At 42.2% G+C, this 15566-nt stretch overlaps 2 protein-coding genes across 2 annotated transcripts in view; one reads left to right on the top strand and one right to left on the bottom strand.

Moving 5' to 3' along the window:
* LOC307209943 (uncharacterized protein) overlaps window positions 1-15566 on the top strand; it is a 501253-nt gene that overhangs the window by 300296 nt on the left and 185391 nt on the right. The window lies entirely within an intron of this gene.
* LOC307210116 (E3 ubiquitin-protein ligase RNF213-like) overlaps window positions 1-15566 on the bottom strand; it is a 91238-nt gene that overhangs the window by 67284 nt on the left and 8388 nt on the right. The window contains exons 6-11 of the mRNA XM_079965738.1: window positions 13011-13186; window positions 11035-11193; window positions 9618-9811; window positions 5934-6226; window positions 4027-4283; window positions 1874-2083 (exon numbers count right to left, since the gene is read on the bottom strand). Of these exons, the coding sequence (XP_079821864.1) occupies window positions 1874-2083; window positions 4027-4283; window positions 5934-6226; window positions 9618-9811; window positions 11035-11193; window positions 13011-13186 (1289 nt within the window). The remainder of the gene's footprint in view (window positions 1-1873; window positions 2084-4026; window positions 4284-5933; window positions 6227-9617; window positions 9812-11034; window positions 11194-13010; window positions 13187-15566) is intronic.

Here is a 15566-nt window from a genome sequence, read left to right on the forward strand (position 1 = left end):
AGGGAGTTGGTATCACAATATGTCATGAGCCCTCTGAGCATGTTGTTTAAGCCCTGCTTGGTTAAAGACAGTATCACCATGTCGTCGGCATAGAGTAATATGGGGATCTTGAGCTGTTGTAAAGAGGGGGCAGATTGGTTTAGGGCCTTCATGGTTGTAACGATGTCATTGATGTAGAAATTAAATAGAAAAGGGGCCAAGAGGCAGCCCTGTTTGACCCCTTTATTCAGAGGGAAAGAATCAGAAAGGGCTCCCAGAGGGCCAAATTTTACTCTGGCCGATATATCATTGTGAATTTCCATAAGAAGGTGGAGGAGCCTTTTATCTATGTTGGTGTAACTAAGCTTCTGCCATAGCCTATCTCTAGGGATGGAGTCAAAAGCGGAGGTCAGGTCCACAAAAGCCGCGTGTAGTTTGCAGTTGAACCTGTTTAGGTATTTATCAATCAGGGTAAATAGAACAAGACATTGGCCAGATGTACTATGACCTTTACGGAAGCCAGCCTGTTCCGGGTGGAATAGCTTTGTTTCTTCTGCCCACTCGATTAATTTCTCTAGCAAGAATCTAGAATAAACCTTGTATGAAATATCCAGCAGGCTGATAGGTCGATAGTTACGCGGATCTTGTGGGTCCCCTTTTTTATGTATTGGGATGACTATGCTCTGTTTCCAGTTAGATGGGATCTTAAGAGTAGCATTAATAGTGGTAAAGGTAAAGGTAAAGGTACCCCTGCCCGTACGGGCCAGTCTTGACAGACTCTGGGGTTGTGCGCCCATCTCACTTAAGAGGCCAGGGGCCAGCGCTGTCCGGAGACACTTCCGGGTCACGTGGCCAGCGTGACATCGCTGCTCTGGCCAGAGCCAGAGCCAGAGCCGCACACGGAAACGCCGTTTCCCTTCCCGCTGGTAAGCGGTCCCTATTTATCTACTTGCACCCGGAGGTGCTTTCGAACTGCTAGGTTGGCAGGCGCTGGGACCGAGCAGCGGGAGCGCACCCCGCCGCAGGGATTCGAACCGCCGACCTTTCGATCGGCAGGCCCTAGGCGCTGAGGCTTTAACCCACAGCGCCACCTGCGTCCCCTAATAGTGGTAAAGAGAGATGCTAAAATAGGGGCCCACCACGTCTGGTTCGATAAAAATACCTCCGGTGGTATCATATCCTCCCCCGGGGATTTATCCCCTGAAAGCATGCTGATTGACAACTACAATGTGCTCCAAGTGGGTTACCCTTAGAATTGGCCCAGAAGCTACAATTGGTGGAGAACACAGCAGGTAGATAAACTTGTGAAGTCAAAATGTTGCCAGCTTATAATATACCTTACTTATGGGATCTGCACTGGCATCCAATCTGCTATCAGGCCAAGCTCAATATTTTGGTACTAATGTTTAAGATACAGCTCAGGACCTGGTTAAGAGGCCACCTTTTCTTAACATACCCAGTAGGTCACCACCCCGATGTATTTTTTGAGAGGGTGGATGAATAAGGAGAGATATCTCAATGGCACAATGTAGAAGAGGAACAGAATAGGAATAGCAACCAGTCTCTCATGTACCACGGATTTTTGAAGGGCCTTTTGTATGTGCCACACATAATTGCGGCAGGGACTGGTGGGCATACTGGCACCTGTGGGTGCCACGTTGACCACAAGTCTACCAACACAAGAAAATCCTGATCTTAGATGGTTTCCTTTATTGTAAGAAACATTCCCATTCTACTTCTTGCCATAAGAAAAGCTTTGGAAATCCTCTAAGGAAGGTAGTGAAGGAGGCTACAGGAGGTTTGTTCAAATCATGCCACTTTTCAGTGCAGTAAGTGAATGTGACTACTGATAATTTCAGAATGAAATAAAGTAACAAATACTTTAAAAACTTACTTTTTATGTTCCTGTTTATTCCTGCATTCAACAAATACAAGACCTTCCAGCCCTGCACACTTCTCTTCAGAGTCAAGCAGAGTATTCACAGGAACATGCTCAAGATCAACAGAAGCAGTAAATAGATGAAAAGCTGGGATTGTCCACAGCCACTCATTAATTTTTTCTTCGATACAATGATTGCAAAACCTCTTCAAATATTGTTCCACACTGAAAGAGAAATAAGAAACTAACGCCTACCAGTAAAGGATTTTTTCTAAATAAACAAAACCTGCATTAAAAGTACTTGTGCCTGAAACCAAAGGCTTTGTGGTTCTCTGCATAGGGTGCTCTCTACAATACTTCTGCATTTCTGATATAGAAATACATAGACCATTGCAACAAAAAGGTAATAACATAGTCGCCCCAAATTAATTTCTGGTTTTGTTGTATTTCTGCTGCATTCTGAATGAGGCACAGGAGCTGTGAAGGCCAGAACAATGGGCTTGGATTGAAAGTGTCTCTTTTGCAACTGCAACAAATCCAATGCAATGGAGGTCCCCAGTAGAAAAAGGCTGGGATACTTTTTTGCCAATCTCCAAGGCAGATTTTTCAGGAAGGAAACATGCAAGGAAGGAAACAGCAAAATCATCTCTTCCACTTCTGCCAGTGGCAGAACCAAGCCAGCTATCTTTAAAATTGCACACAAAAAACGAGTCAAATTATATTTTTCTGTTGTGTCTCATAAAGTTACTACTTTTTCTCTAGGAGTACGGCATGCTGAATATTTCAACTTTCAAATTACAAAACGAGGAGTACTAAAAAGTTCAGAATTCAAAAGCTATTTCAATATAGTATAGTATGAGTAAAACTGCACAGAAATCATTAGAATTGATTGTTAAGTATTATGTATTATAGTAAAGGACCCCTGGCCATTAGGTCCAGGCATGGCCGACTCTGGGGTAGTGGCGCTCACCTCGCTTTACTGGCCGAGGGAGCCGGCGTACAGCTTCCAGGTCATGTGGCCAGCATGACTAAGCCACTTCTGGCGAACCAGAGCAGCGCACGGAAACGCCGTTTACTTTCCCGTCAGAGGGATACCTATTTATCTACTTGCACTTTTATGTGCTTTCGAACTGCTAGATTGGCAGGAGATTATATATTATATATTTATGTGACGTTTTCAGAAAGCAAAACTAAAATTCTTTGGTTTTCCAAAAGCAGTTTATGTCTTTCTTCATCTAATATACTTACCAAGCTAAATGGTGTCCCATCACAAAAATAGCTCAGTTGAATTCCTCACACCAAAAAACATATTTTAAAGCATGGGTAGGCAATCTAAGCCCAATCGCCTTCTAAATCTGGCCCGCAGACAGTCCGGGAATCCGTGTGTTTTTACATGAGTAGAATGTGTCCTTTTATTTAAAATGCATCTCTGGGTTATTTGTGGGGCATAGGAATTCGTTCATATTTCCCCCCAAAAAATATAGTCTGGCCCCCCACAAGGTCTAAGGGACAGTGGACCAGCCCCCTGCTGAAAAAGTTTGCTGACCCCTGTTAAAGACTGCTCACTGAAGAAGTTTGCAAGAGTTAAATTTCACCCCCTAAAATGACATACCCTGCTCTAGGAGGCAAAAAATTCAACAAGTGCATCTTTATGGAGATATAGCTCCTACTAGCACAACGGAAATTTCTCCCCTCTTAGAAGAAGAAGAAGAGGAGGAGGAGGAGTTTGGATTTGATATCCCACTTTATCACTACCCGAAGGAGTCTCAAAGCAGCTAACATTCTCCATTCCCTTCCTCCCCCACAACAAACACTCTGTGAGGTGAGTGAGGCTGAGAGACTTCAGAGAAGAGTGACTAGCCCAAGGTCACCCAGCAGCTGCAGGTGGAGGAGCGGAGACGTGAACCCGGTTCCCCAGATTACGAATCTACCGCTCTTAACCACTACACCACACTGGCTCTCCCAAGGATTTTTTTATTTGTCAATCAAAAATGCTTGTGCTGACAGAAAAATCATAATTAAATGACACTTAATTCCTCCTGAATTATAGAATTATGAGCCTGTGGAATTTTTGCATATCAGTGAACTGCTAAAACAATGTCACAAACTTGAAACACTAGTCATTTAATTAACACTAAACCCGAATTTTCAAATCCAAAATTACATACCGTAGCTCATGTGGAAACAGTTCTTTGAAAGATTTAGCTTCATCTGCTGGTGGTTTCTCCAAACAAAGAAGGCTACATAACTGCACCAGATCTTCTTTTGATGTTGGAAGTCTATAACATTGTCCTAGTACAAGAGTGATCACTGCCAGGCCCAGCTTATTTTTCTTCGCCTTGTCCCAAGATGGACAGCTTGCATTGTTCTGATTAAGGAGGGGATGGGCTGTTTCTCTTAAATAATTGAGAATTAACTGCTTGATCTAGAGAAAAGGGTGAAAGTAATAAAACCAACTCCACCTATTTTCTTTAGAAGACAATTACTTAATCTGAAATGCTTATTCAGGTTATCATTAAACGGTTAGATTGGCACAGAATTCTGGCCACAAATCAGGGCTAATGCCATACATAAAACAGAAACCATTAGTTGCTTCCAGTGTCTTTAAAGGACATATCTGCCCAGGCTTTCCATGACCCATAAGTCTGGAACCAGTTTTATGCACCTGAACTAGATGAATTCGTTTTATTTTTTTATATGTATTTTGGAAGTTTTTACACTACTGTTTCATTGTTGTACAATATTAAAGATCATTAAAACATATACCACCCAAGAGATATTTTAAAATATTATGCAGTTTATAAAAGGCTAGCAAATAAATAAATAAGCAAGCAAGCAAGCAAGCAAACCTGTGCACAAGTTGGTTCATGCAGCTCAAGAAGTTCCCACTTTGTCCCTCTCTAGAGTTGGGTAAACAAACCATGGAGTATTGGTATTACATGTGAACCAGCATTCATGATTTGCTTCACACAACTGAACCGATTTGCCACAAAGCTAAACAATGGAGTGGCTGACTTGTTTCCCCACTCTAGAAAAGGAGGAGCAAAGTGAGGAATACTTATACTCCCTACACTACCACGCATGATTTGACTAACTATGGCTTATGGCCAGCATCAATGAAAATACTATGTCCAATAGCACATTCCAAAGTAATTATTCTCCTCTATACAGAAAACAGTGACATTTACAGATGTGATGTGTCCATTCTTTATGCTTAGTACCAAGGAACCTCCTCAGTGCCCAGCATAAATAATATGCCAGCTGAAAAAGAACAGAGCCAGCAGTGTACCTAGAGGTGTAGCGTGGGGGTATGTGGAGGGGCCATAGCCCCAGGCCCATGCTTTTTAGGGAGTATGAGCCAGGTGCCCCCATGCAGGGATCCCCGTCCTGCCCTGCCTGCTGGTGGGGGTCTCTGAGCCCTCTCACTCAGCCTGGCCCTGCTGCCGCCTCCCCAGCTCCCTTGCTGAATGGCCCAGCGTTGGGGGCGGGGGGTTGCCTACCAAGGGCTGCATCAGGTAGGCAGGCAGGGGCGCAGCGTGGTCCAGCTTGGCACTAGGTGAGCTGGTGTGCAGGCTTCATGAATCCTGTGCATCCCATGCACCCAGGAGCACTGGCACCACGGGCTGACCTAGTGGGGTGGGTTCTGTTGATGGCACACACATGCGTGCTTGCATGCCCTAGGTGCCACAATGCCACTGAGTACCTTCTCTGCCAGTGCATTCCAAGTGAAGGCAGCAGCAATTAGTCCAGGGCTGGGTCAGCAGCTGCCTAAGAGTATTGTCCCTCTAAGCTCTGAAAAGGCTGCACAAAATGTTATAGATCCATCAGATTTATTACAGGCAACTTTGTATTAATGTGTTCAGTGTGTGCAACTGTGTATACACACATTGCGCCGAACACAGAAGTGACCCAAAAAGTCACAAAAAGGGGCAGAACAGGGTGAGGCAGCGGCTGAACAGGGTGCTTGCATATATTTGAAATACTATTGAAAAAGCCTGCAATTTCATTTAAACATGTGGTACCTCAGAATGTAGAAAATCTTGTTCTAGATAATTGCAACTTTGATTTACAATACCTCATTTTCTCCAAACTGTAAATCAGCCCATTCCTTTGGCTTGTCCTCATATACCATTGGTTTACAATTCACACAAAAAAACTGATGGAACTGATGGATGAAGCTGCTGACATTGAGAGGAGTCCAAGTGTTCAATATACTGAAGAGACTTTCTAGCATCACCTTTGCTGCTATTTGTTTTCCTTTCACAACCTCTTTCTCTGGATTTTTAAGCCCAGGAATGTTGTTCTTAATAGTATTCCAGAAAGTGTCAGATGGTTTAACACATACTATATCGTCATACTGATGCCAATCTGTTTAAAAAATATTTTAGCTTTCATTAACACAAGATCAGGTTTCAATAAATACATGCGCCTATAGGCCCATAGCAAAAAAGCGCCATCCCTCTGGCAAATACCCTCTTCCCTCCCCTTGCACATATGGAAATCTCTTTCACTAATTGCTGGTGTCTCCTGCAAAACCCTAACATGGAAGAGAAAAACCACACAGCTCCTTTCTGCCATGGGCAAACTCTTGAAGAAAAATAGATGTTATTTCCCTCCTGGGAGGGACCTGTGTGCACTGTTATACAGTGGTTCCACTCCTTCCTCCTGGGCCGTGTTCAGAAAGTAGTGTTAAGGGATGAGTGTTCAGACCCCTGGGCTCTCATTTGTGGGGTGCCTCAGGGTTCCGTCCTCTCCCACAAGCTTTTTAACATTTACATGAAGCTGCTGGGAGAGATTATCAGGGGGTTTGGGTTGGGTGTTCATCAGTATGTGGATACCACCCAGCTCTACCTCTCTTTTAAATCAGAAACAGTGAAGGCGGTGAATGTCCTGTGTGAGTGTCCGGAGGTGGTTGGAGGATGGATGGCAGCTAACAAATTGAGGTTGAATCCTGACACGACAGAAGTACTGTTTTGGGGGACGGCAGCAGGCAGGTGTGGGGGACTCCTTGGTCCTGAATGGGGCAACTGTGCCCCTGAAGGAGCAGGTGCACAGCCTGGGAGTCATTTTGGACTCACAGCTGCTCATGGAAGTGCAGGTCAATTCTGTGTCCAGGACAGCTATCTACCAGCTCCATCTGGTACGCAGGTTGAGACCCTACCTGCCCACAGACTGTTTCACTAGAGTGGTGCATGCTCTAGTTATCTCCCGCTTGGACTACTGCAATATGTTCTACATGAGGCTACCTTTGGAGGAGACCCGGAAACTACAATAAATCCAGAATGCGGCAGCTAGACTGGTGACTGGGAGTGGCCACCGAGACAATATAAAACCGGTCCTGAAAGACCTACATTGGGCTCTCAGTACGTTTCTGAGCACAATCCAAAGTGTTGGTGCTGACCTTTAAAGCCCTAAACTGCCTCAGCCCAGTATACCTGAAGAACTGTCTCCAGCCCCATCGTTCAGCCCACACACTGAGGTCCAGCTCCGAGGGCCTTCTGGTGGTTCCCTCACTGCGAGGTTACAGGGAACCAGGCAAAGGGCCTTCTTATTAGTGGCACCTGCCCTGTGGAACGCCTTCCCATCAGATGTCAAGGAAATAAACAACTATCATACTTTTTGAAGACATCTGAAGGCAGTCCTGTTTAGGGAAGTTTTTAATGTTTGATGTTTTATCATGTTTTTAATATTCTGTTAGAAGCCACCCAGAGTGGCTGGGGAAACCCAGCCAGATGGGCGAGGTATGAATAAATAATACTAATAATAATTACTCCTGTGTGTTAGGACAAAGAAAGGAGCAGCAGGAGGACTGGGTACCTTCCTTTCCCTTTATGTATCAATGTACATTTGCCATCCTCCATCCTCTCCTGTGATATTTGGACATCAAGACATATTGAGTCCCCATTGTGTGCTTCACTTCCACTCTCCCTCCTGCTGGCACTAGTCTGCTAGCCACAGTTAGCACTTTGCAAATTGTTCTGCCTGCAAAGCAGAGCCTTTGGAGGGAAAGCCTCAAGTGTTCCACTTTCAGCTAACTGGCAGAATCACAGAAGGTAAACAAGTGCTGCATCGATTGTTTGCAGGATGGGTAGGCAAGTAGGTTGCATTAACGCCAAGTGTTTCTCTCTTTTCCACCCTGCCATTGCCATCTACATTCATACCACAATGCACACATCAAGAGAAAAAACATGAAGGCAGTGAATAAAGCACCTTCTGGTGGAAGGAATGGATATTAGATTCTTTGTCTACTCCTGGCTCACATACCTTGCAGTAATGGCTGGTGGGGCTGTATCGTTGACCTGGTACCCCAATGCCACACAACACTACCGATTATTGAGAGGGGAAGGGCAGGGGGGAATCTGCACAGTGGTGGAGTGGTGGAATGGCTCTGTATTGTGCCTGCACTGAGCTCCCTTGCTCCCCCCCTTCAATAACCAGCAGCGATGGAGGAGGTTGGGAAGTTAGGTCAGCAATGCAGCCCCACCTCTGGATACTTGCAAATACTGCAGCCCTTTATGATGATGGAAATGTATTTCCACTTAATCCAATCATAATTTGAACATCTATGTGTTTACAGAAGAGAAATTAGACTTTGTGTGACAAAATATGCATGGTTTTCATTTAGCTAGCTCTTCCAAGTCTCTGTGCAATAGCTATTCCTGGTCTTCCCCCATGTCTCCCACTTAGCATGGAAGAAGACTGCATCTACCGCTACTGGGGGAGTTTAAGAAAAATTGTGCATCCTATGCACAGTTCCTTGGAATTAAACGCAATTAAGCTCTGTATTGCTTACTTCTGAGTAAACATACATAGGATCATGATGTAAAGACACTAAATAAAGTAAAAGGGGTTTCTTGATAACTGAAGTAATGGAGAAACAATTACCCAAATTATGAAGCTGTAGACTTTTGCAATGTATGTACCAAGCATATATAAAGTCCCCTTTCATTACTGCGTAATCCTAATAGCTAGCCCAATTATAATTGCTTTCTTCTCCCTAAATATTCCGTAAGTAGGAATGCTTGTTTGCTATTTTATAATGGTCTAAAGACCATTTGAAGTTCAATACATGAAATTTGATGTCCAGGACATTGCCCTCAGATGATTTCAGCAACTGCTAAGTAGCATGAACAAATACGTATTTCCATTAACTTCCACGGAGGTGCTTTCTGAATTCCACTGCTTCCATGTTCATTTAATTAATAGCCATATTCATTGGAAAGTTCTGCCCCGAGCAAATGGGGAGCTTTATATCTCAGTTTGGCAGGAAACATTACCCCCACAGAGAGAAATAATGTCCACTGCCAAGTCAGGAGGCTAGATCATACTACAGCAGCCCAACTTAGTAGCATCTGAATACTTTGGGTTACAACCCCTATCATCCCTGACCATGCTTGGTGGGACTGATGGGAACTGTAAGTCCAATAAGCATCTGGAGGGCTACAGGCTGGGCAATGCAGTAGTACAGCAGTCAGAACCAGTAGCTTCTATTAGGCTTCTTAATGATGGTTTGCAACCCAATGCTGGCCTGAGAAATGAAGCAGTGTTCAAACAGCCCTCCAATATTGGCCCTTCTCTCATCTATGCATTCCTTCTAGCTACTTGGACTCTGTTCTATGTCCAGCACTTGCTCCAGAACTTCAGAAACTTCCATGGAGAAATGGTTTTATATACCGTTTCTGTTTTCTTGGGAACTACACACACCCTGTTTATAAGGTATTATCAAAACCACAATCATACGGCAGAGATAGTTCCTTACCTGGGCCATATAGTAATGCTGGCTTTATAAACAAAAAACGATTTACGATTCCTTTATGACAAGGTTTGTAAATGAATTCCCACTCTCTGTCCTTCCCACGTGCAACACAGTATTTATAGCGAATTTGTTTCTCTATATTATCCTTATGAATAGTGACACAGCCTTCCATTAGGTGACCATGCTCACCAAGATCCCTAGTATTTAAAAAAAACAAAACACAAATGTACATCTTAGCAGTAAAGCAGGACAATAGGCAAAACTTTTTCAACTAACTTTTATGGAAGGAGAGGTCTCCAAATATTTACCATTTAATATATAGTTATATGCCTTAAAACATAATGACCTGGAATAAAGTGTTGTTAGATCAGATATGCATACATACTAAATTAAGAAGACACATGCACACAGACACACACACACACACACACACACACACACCTCACCACTTTCCCCCCATGTTGAACGATACTATTCTAAACACTGGCCCCTATTTATACATGGTATTCTACTCTCAAGAGGTTAATAGTGGAACAATCTACAAAAGAATAATGTAGCCTAATAGCTATTATTGCAATGTGAGGAACAAGCAAGCAGCCTTAGTAGCCAGAAGGCAAGAATTTGGTAGCCTACATAGCATGTTGATGTGCATATAAAGTAAGAGATTCCTAGATGAGTTGTATGAGAGTTCACACAGAGACATATAATTCTCCCTTAAAGTTGGTCCAGTATTGGCCACATCACTCCATATTACAGGGTTTGCCTCCACCCCAGAGGTACATCCAGTTACAATACTTCATTATCATCATGCAAACTTTACACACACACACACACACACACACACACAGAAAAATAGTGCTCAAAATGGCTTACTACAAGAAGAACAGCAAAACATTTTTAAAAATCAAGAGTTACAACTACTACTTCAAAGTAACAAGGATAACAACATCATTTGTATGCTGCTGCATTTATTTTTTAAAAAAATTCAATACTGTAAATGTAACATCATACCTCCTGGCAATAATAAAAATAGCAAAGGAGTTTTACAGTTTCACCTTGCTAATGAGAGAATAAAAATGATGCTTGTTCTTTCTGTAATATCTTTCTCCTTTGGTCATCATGTTTAATTGGAGACATGTTTAAAAGTAGACATCTGTTCCCAATCAGTGTGGCCCAATCACACAGTGGTTAATGAAAACTGCCTTATCTGAACTAGGGGGGAAATTAGTAACCATAGAGTTGGAAAAAGATAAAGCAAGAATGCTAGGACAGAGGTACTGAAAAAATCAAAGGGGAGACTAAATACCTTGCCAGATCTTATTATTTGTTACCATCATCTAGCACTTCTACATATAGCAATATTCTTTCTGGCCCATGAATCCATTCCAAAGCTTGCATGAATGCACAAAATTGTACTCACTTTGTGAAAGTCATCTCACAGACATTTTCCTCCCAGTTAACATAGCCAGATATGCCTTGTGCCCTGACAAAAACTTTGTGCTTCCCAGCATCCAACTTGAAGTCCTTGGAAAGTATAGCATGAAAATATACTGTAACGCCTTCATCAGAACTCACATGGCTGCAACAGTGAAGACAACAATGGTCAGTATAACATATTTTAGTGAATTTATGGAGTAGGGCGCCACAGTGTATCAGAACAGAAAATGGTTCCATGGCGTTGAAGAGTCTACACCACAACTCTACAGTATATGTTAGAGGAGAGGAGAGGGAGAAAACTACCAAGAAGAGACACCAAGTATCACTGTATGAATAAAATTAGAGAAGTCTTTCAGAAGCTTCAAGGAACAGATGGATCATACTGTTTGGTATAATGAATATTAGCTGAAATTTATAGGAAAAAAATTGAGTTTTGATATCTCACCAAGTTCACAAATCAGTTCAAACTATTCATATTATTCTATACAAGATAGTTCCTATGGTCAGAAAATGCAAACAGATGCTCAAAGAATCCAAAATATGCAATTGCTGGGAATTAAAAGCAATAGGCATTACTCAGAGCAGACCCATCTAAATTAATGGACCTAATTTAGCCATTCTCCTTAAGTTTTACTCTGAGTAGACCCGTTGAAATTAACAGTTGACCACCACCCAATATGTACAAGGTTCACTAATACTATTCACCCCAATTGTCAGGGTGATGAGGGTGTCAGGGTTTGGCAAATGAAATAAACTACGGTATGTGTTTCCTTCACACCCGTGCCCTCCATGCCCCCCAAGCCAAAAAGTTCAGCTGGATATTTGTTTTGGCTCTAAGTGTTAAGTGCAGAGCCATTAAGAAGCCTCCACCCTCCCAACTTCAGTTCCAAGCTGAACGGATATTGTTACTGCCAAGGATAGGAACAGTTGCATCTTAGTCTCCAAAGTTTTGGCAGTACCTATGCCAATACTATATTACATCAATTATGTGTTGGAAAAGACATAGCAAGTCCATATGTGTAGCAGTACATAAGCAGACAGGCTTCTGCCCAAATAAGATGCAAAGACATTACACCAGCAAGGGTGGAGCTACGCCTGGGCTGGGCTCAATAGAAGCTGTGGCTATCACCAATTTAAGGGAGCAATCCAAACCCAAGATCCACTAGGATGAGTAATGTTTGGAACAGGCAATCTCCTACACCAACTGAAGGCTTTCATGCTGGCTTAGCCAGAGATATTCTAGGCAAGTCCTCCATCCTGGCTCAGCCAGCTGAACTGAGGCTTTTAGTCCGGGGGGGGGGGGCGTGTTCCAGGGCATGTTGGGGGTGTGGAGAGGCAGATTTAACCTTATTCCAAATTCTGTTCAGCTCAGTCATATGACCTAGCAACCCAGTGAGAGTTACACTGGCAAAAGGGGTTGGATAAGTCAAACTCAACTTTAAAGACTTCTTTCCCTCCATTAGGCTTCTGAGTGGAGTTTGGAATAAGGATAAGTCACACTGGCATAATTTATCCCAAGGTAAATTAAACTGGCTCCCTGTAATATGGATTGCTCTACCCTTAAGTCGCTTATGTCAAAAGGGAAAACAAGCAGGTATGTTAAAAGGTGTAATGTTTATTATCTTCCGTCTTCTTCCTAAAAAATAAAATGAACTGATCAATACAGAAATAATGAGTGGGTAAAAATGATTGCTCCAACAGTTAGCTTATCCATTGCGGTCTTTTGAAAAATGCTTTACAGAAATAATAGTATTTTAGAAATGGTACTAATGAGATGTTGGTGGCACTGGGAAGATCTATGAACACTACATAGAGAAGTGAGTTAGATGAGTATTTGCGGTAATTTCAGATTTAGTAAAGTTTCGTGTTTCTAACCTTTCGGATCAGAACTATGCAACAACTGCTACTGGCCAATTCCAATCTAATACCACTTTTGAAATAAACAGAAATGTGCTATACCTTTGCTTGACTTCCTGGTTTGCCTGCTGCTTCTTCGTCTTTTGATCTTTCTGTTGCTTCTTCTCATTAGTAGCAGCAGAAGTCTTTCCCTTCTCAGACCCTTCTGCTGGAGTTGCTGCTTCTTCTGGTTTTTTGCAGACATTTTCCGCTTTAGTCTGTTCTTCCAACTTGGCTTTCTGTAACAGGCATATGTGATTCAAGTGCTTGAAAAAATGTACTAGTCCCTTGTGGCTTGGAAGGGGGGGGGGCGGGACTTAATCTTGTGCCCGGCTACCAAGGAGAAAATTATGCTTGAGACACGTCATCAGAAGGGGTCATTTTAGAAGTTTCCGCAAGATGGCGAGCGGACTGCGAATCTGACGGCTCCTGCCAAATTTGGCCCTATTGGAGCCTAAGGGGAAGAGCGCAAGGGCGACGCACCTCCCCAAAAAGACCCAAGAGGAGCACTGAGGTGTCTCGGGGTCCTGCGGCTCACTAACGGCTGCTCGGTACTGCCGGCCCCTGCCTTTGTGCCGAAAGGCGCGGAGAGTGGGAGTGGGGGGGAGCCAAGTGTGCCGGCGAGCTAGGCACCAATGTGGCTTCGTAGAGAGCAAAGCCTCCAATCCAGCCACGGGCTGGTTACCTTTCCAGAAGACTGAAGGCGATTGCAAAGGTGAGGAGTGCTTAATTTGATTGATTTGGCAAAAAAACAGGAATGTTAAAAGGAAGTCTGCTCCCATTCCTGGTGATATGAGAACAAAAGTGAAGTATTGATGAAGTTCACTTTGGAAGATAAGTTAGCTAATGAATAATAAGGATTAAAAGATTTCACCAAGCTCTCAAGATTTTCTCTTTAAAAAAATACATTGATCTTGACTTGAATTTGAATCCATCCTATGTTGCAATTGAACTTGACTTTAAATGGAGGCTAAAGCGGAGAAGGACTGCACTGTTATTGTATGGAAGAATATCACAAATTTCCTCTCAGGAAGAAAGATTGGACTGACCCTCTGAATTTATGCTACTTGTAGGAAAGAAGTTTTTGAGCTTTCAGAGTGCTGAAGACATCTAACCTAACGGAATTATAATTGTGGACTTATTTTATTAAAAGGTAACAGCTGGTTAAAAATCAAGATTATGAAAAAAGGACTATAATATTCATTGCTAATATTGGCCTAAATCGGATTTTCAAATAATTCAGTTTTATTTATACAGTATTGGCAATTAAAAATTACTCTGTTGTTAATGGATGTAAAGAAGGGGATATACAATTGTTAAATCTGCTAAAATTTGTTTTTGTGAGCAAAGTAGAAGGGGAGGAGGGAGGAGGCTGGAAGTACAGGGTTATTTTATTGAGTCTAGTGAAATGGCCTTGACAAAGTACTGATAAAGCCAAAATAACACTTTCCCTGGTGGGAAATGACTTTTTGTTTTGGAATTTAATCTTAGAAAGGAAGCTGGAAAACAGCAAGAGAACTACCCCCCCCATCTCAAATTATAAATGGAAGAAGAAAAAAATCTTAATGCTGAAACAAACCAGCAAAGCCATAAGACAAGAGAAATATGAATTATTTGACTTACTTTTAGAATTTAAAAGAGAATTGTTTGATCAGACAAAAGAAATAAAGCAAAATGCTGATAAGGCAGCCTCTCAAGTTTGGGAAAATACTAATTTACTTTCAGAGGCTGTAAGACAATTTAAAGAAGTGAATGCATACACCACTAACGTGGAAAAGACTGAGGTACGAGGTTTGAGGAAAATGCAAGGGAAAGTAAGGGTGGTCTATGACAAAAATGACACCTTGTGTAAATTGATTTGGGAAGCTTTGACGGTGATGGAGATGAAGCAGGAAGGGTGGGTAAAAGGTATGAGAGGCTACCATATGTGGTGGCAATGTAAAATTATTAAGAAGGCTTGGGAAGTGATATATAAAGATTTGAAAAGAATGTTGAAAATGACTTTTGTTTTTTAAAAAAACAGAAGCTATGATTCTGAAAGACACAGGACCTAACGGATTTACCATGCAAAAGACTTTGTTCCTGCATCTGAGAATGGACGCCAGGCCAAGACCAGCCCATCCCTATAGAAAGAAGAAGCCACCACCAAAGAAGATGAAGGAGACTGGCAAAACAAACTAATGAACTATGCAGGACATACTAGACATTTTGAAACTCTAGAAAGAAAAAGGACGTTGTTTTCTTTCTTTTTTTAAAAAAGAGGGGGATGTTCAAGGCATATTTAGCAAGCTTTGTGTATAGGCTTTTACATTAGTTGAACTTTTAAAGGTCACTTGTAACAACGTGAATAAGGTTTTAAAATTGGATGTAAGATTTTGTGGATGTGTGCGAAGAAGTATAAAATAATGGAACCAGGAGGGGGAGTGGAGGGAAGTCAATTAAGATGTATGTTTTGATTGTGATGTTTGTTTTTTGGGTTTTTTGTTATTATAAAATTAATAAATTGTGTGTGTGTATATACACACACACACACACACACACACACAAAAATATGGGGGGTGGGTGGGGAGCTTAATCTTGAGCTGCCTCCCAATGAGAAAATTATGCTTGAGACAGGTC

Source organism: Podarcis cretensis, assembly GCF_951804945.1.
Source record: "Podarcis cretensis genome assembly, chromosome: 2".
In the NCBI taxonomy this organism is placed as follows: Eukaryota; Metazoa; Chordata; class Lepidosauria; order Squamata; family Lacertidae; genus Podarcis; species Podarcis cretensis.